Source organism: Vicia villosa, linkage group LG3, assembly GCF_029867415.1.
Source record: "Vicia villosa cultivar HV-30 ecotype Madison, WI linkage group LG3, Vvil1.0, whole genome shotgun sequence".
Lineage (NCBI taxonomy): Eukaryota > Viridiplantae > Streptophyta > Magnoliopsida > Fabales > Fabaceae > Vicia > Vicia villosa.
Window position 1 is genome coordinate 125242215 of NC_081182.1, and position 4125 is coordinate 125246339.

Below are 4125 nucleotides of genomic sequence, written 5' to 3' on the forward strand. Positions count from 1 at the left end.
TGTAAAAATGGTGATTTTGGGTTGCAGACTCGAAGTAATCGGTTACCGTAGGGTGGGTAATCGATTACCCATAGTAAAAACAGCAAATTTGAGTTTTTGAGTCTCAGTAACCAATTACTGGTGTTTGGGTAATCGGTTACCGCTGTACGTTTTTGAAAAATACTTGTTGTTCTGGACCGACCCAATCCAATCAATTGGGCCATTCCCGCCTTCGGCCCAATACACTTCAGAGCGCGCGTGGCGGTTTCCATCCGATCAGACCGGGCAAACGCGCCAAGTAACCGATCACGAGGACCCCTCGTGCTCGGAAAATAACCAGTCCACGCGTCTCCTAAATATTCGCCCTAGAAGGAGGAGTTTAATCTGTTCCAAAAACATCCTATAAATAGCCCTCTACATACAGAGGGCAATGTAATATTTTCTTACCACTAAAACCCTATTACTTTGTTGTACCTGGTGAAATACATACTTACTTTGGCATCGGAGTACCTTGCAGGTACAACACCTTTTTTTCCATATCTATCATCTTGAACTTCAAGCCTTCATAGTTGTTGGTCATCAGATCTGCTCGATAAGATCAGTGGCGCCGTCTGTGGGAAATCTAGCTCCCCCGTTCCTCTTTCTTGCACCTTTGTGATCCATCCTTGCATCCTGCAAGAACCCAGGAACTAAAGCTTTAACCAAATCATACTCATGGCCGGCAATAACGAAGATCCCTCGTCATTAGACGCTGCAATTCTCAAGAAAAACGACATCTCCGTCGTTCCTCCTTCCAGAAACACCGTCCTTCGAGACGGTGTCACAGCATCCCCTTCCCCTAAAGATCTCCAAGATGACCAATCACATCGCTTCAAAGATACAAGCGGAAAAGACACCCACGAGGAAAGTCTGGACAATCCTTTCCTCCCAAAAGGGCAGACTCTTCCGGACCAGACCATAAACGCTGTTCTAGCTGCTCTTGCCCAGACCAATGCGCTCTTGCAGGAGCAAAGTAACCGAATCGGGGCCCTCGAACAGAAGCGCAGTTCAAGAACTCCCCCCGATCACAAAACTTGTTCTCGAAGCGAAATATTGACCAAGAAACGTCCACGTTCCCCTTCTCCTAAGAAGAATGGGGATCCCTCTTTCAAGAAAGGATCGAGCGATCAGCGTTCCCGCCACCATTCACAGTCCCCTCGGCCAAGAAGGAAATCTAGATCACCCCCGGGCAAACACGACGACAACCGGTGGCGACGCAGGCGTAGCCAGAGTCGATCTTTTTCTCCATCCGCCAGCGACGACGAGGAAGAGCGCCATGGTCCTCTATCCCAGGCAATTTTAGAGGCTCCCCTACCAACCGGTCTCGAAAAACCCCCTCCGTTAGTGACCTATGACGGGACCACAGATCCAGACGAGCACATTGAGAACATCGACGCCCTTCTCGACTACAGAGGAGTGCCCGGCGCCATTAAATGCCGTTTGTTCCCGACCACCCTGCGAAAAGGAGCTATGACTTGGTATAAAAGTTTACCAGAAGAGTGTATCACATCATGGAGGGTGCTCGGAAAACTTTTTTCCTGACATTTCACGGCCTCCCGAAGACACCCAAAGTCAGAAGCCTCCTTGGAAGCCATTATCCAAGGAAAGGACGAGTCTCTACGGGCGTACATAGAAAGATTCAATAAAGAAGCCGTACAGGTATCCACCACTGTCCATATGAAGAAGTTCTTGCTCGAGCGCGGCCTCCGACCACGCTCGGACTTCGCTAAAGCCGTCGGAATTGAAACTCCAGCCACTCTTGACGAATTCTTCCTCAAAGCCCAAGCCTACATTCAATATGAGGAGAAAGAAGCCGCCCACGCCGTCCGCAATTCCAGGCACGAAGAGAGCAGTAAAAATGCACGCCAAGATGAGTCTCGCGGGGGAACTGACAAAAAGAAAGATGATAAAACTCGGGACCCCAAGGACTACAAAGCACCTGCGGGGAAATTCCGAGAGTACACCCCGCTGAACGCCTCAAGGGAGCGCATCTTGAACGAATGCGCAAACTCCGAGTTTCAGACGGGCAAGGTCTGATTCTCTAAGAGCATGCCCGCCCGGCCAAATGTTGATAAATCAAAATTCTGCAGATTCCACAAAGGCCACGGGCACAACACCGAAGATTGCATCCATCTTAAGGATGCCATAGAGATATTAATCAGGGAGGGACATCTGAAACAGTATGCGAAGAAGCAGGAGGCCACTAGAGAAGCTAAACCAGTCACCGAGGAAAAGCCGGCGGAAGATACGCCCGCCATGAAAGTAGCCATGAGCGTTACCAGGCCGGAAGATTTTTACCTCCCTGACTGGGCCAACACAGCAACCACCTATTCCTCCCATAGCACATGGGAAAGGTTCCCGTCCGCAATGGTTATATTAGGCGGAGGTTTCAGCAAACTGAGTGTCGGATCCGTGAAACGCAAGTTCGATGAGCTAATCTCGGTCAGCGCGAACATATCCTCAACCTTCGACCACGCCAAAGGCAGTCCCTCCTCAATATCTTTCTATAAAGAAGAGTTTCCCGGCGGAGCACCTAACGCGAATATCCCTCTTCTCATCCGAGCCCGGATGGCTAATTTTGACGTGCGACGCATATTGGTCGACCAGGGAAGTTCAGTGGACATCATGTACTCCCAATTGTTCAAAACATTGCAGCTGAATGACAGTCACCTTACACCATACGTAGGATCGGACTTACAAGGATTCAATGGCACAATAACCAAGCCGTGGAGATTCGTGGAACTCATAGTGTCGATCGGGTCGGCAAAGACCACCAGGGCAGTGAACGTCCAATTTTTGGTCATCGACTGCCCATTAATATACCAGTGCATCCTCGGACGCCCCACTCTGGCCGAACTAATTGTGGTTCCCTCAACCGTACACCTCTAGCTCAAATACTATACGATCAAAGGACAAGTAACGACACTCAACAGCGACATCGAAGCAGCCAGGAGGTGTTTCGTAGCCTCCACCAAGGGCCTGAGCGCGATAAAGATACCGGCCCAAGAGAATACAGCAACCAGCGCTACTTCAGAAACCAACAAGTCTATGCCCCGCATCGACACTGTCGACCTCGACAGTCGTTTTCTGGGAGAACCCGAGCAGAGCATCAACTCAGGCGCATCAGAAGGGATCCTCCGGCCAATTCCGGACGGAGACTTTGAGCTCGTAGCCCTCGGAGAAGATCCAACCAAGGGAGTCAAGATCGGATCAGACCTGCCAGACCTGGCCAAAAGGCAACTCAAAGCTTGCCTCCGTGAGAACGCCGACCTATTCGCCTGGAGCGCTGCAGAAATGCCCGGACTTGACCCATAAGTGGCTTGCCATCACCTGACCATCGACCCGACCTGCAAGGCCGTAGCTCAGAGGAGAAGAAAACAGTCACCGGAAAAAACGACTGCGGCCGAACTAGCTGTAAAAGACCTCCTAGAGGCCAAGTTTATATCTGAGGCCAAGTACACTACTTGGCTCTCCAATGTTGTACTTGTTAAAAAATCAAATGGAAAATGAGGCATGTGCACTGACTACACCGATCTTAATAGGGCTTGCCCAAAAGATGCTTATCCTCTCCCTAACATAGATAAATTAGTCGATAATTCCGCTGGTTTTAAATTACTTTCATTCATGGACGCATATTTTGGGTATAATCAAATACCCATGGCTAAAACCGATAAGAAATATAAGGCCTTCATGACCGAATCGGGCAACTATTACTACAAAGTCTTTCAAGCAGAGATAGGTGATATGCTCGAAGTCTATATAGACGATATGATCGTCAAATCCCAACGGGAAACCGATCACGCCGCTCACCTTAAAAAGGTTTTCGAGCAAGCCCGAAAGTGTAAAATGAGATTCAATCCAAAAAATGCACATTCAGCGTCCGCGCAGGAAAATTCCTCGGCTTCTACCTAACAGAAAGAGGAATTGAAGCCAACCCGGATAAGTGCAGGGTCTTCTCAGACTTTCCCACTCCAAATTCAAAAAAGTCAATTCAAACCTTGAACGACATGCTCACATCACTATCCAGATTCGTGGCCAAATCCGCGCAGCATGCCCTACCACTATTCAAACTCCTCCGCAAAGAGACCACATTCGAATGGACGGAAG

At 49.2% G+C, this 4125-nt stretch overlaps 1 protein-coding gene across 1 annotated transcript; it reads left to right on the forward strand.

The window, feature by feature from the left end:
* Window positions 1–2067: 2067 nt before the first annotated feature.
* Window positions 2068–2907, forward strand: LOC131658920 (uncharacterized). The gene has a single exon (XM_058928167.1). The coding sequence runs from the start codon at window positions 2068–2070 to the stop codon at window positions 2905–2907; it is 840 nt and encodes a 279-aa protein (XP_058784150.1).
* The last annotated feature ends 1218 nt before the right edge of the window (window positions 2908–4125 follow it).

Excerpts from the sequence above, each read along its gene's own strand:
- LOC131658920 (XM_058928167.1), top strand. The coding sequence starts at position 2,068 with ATGCCCGCCCGGCCAAATGTTGATAAATCAAAATTCTGCAGATTCCAC.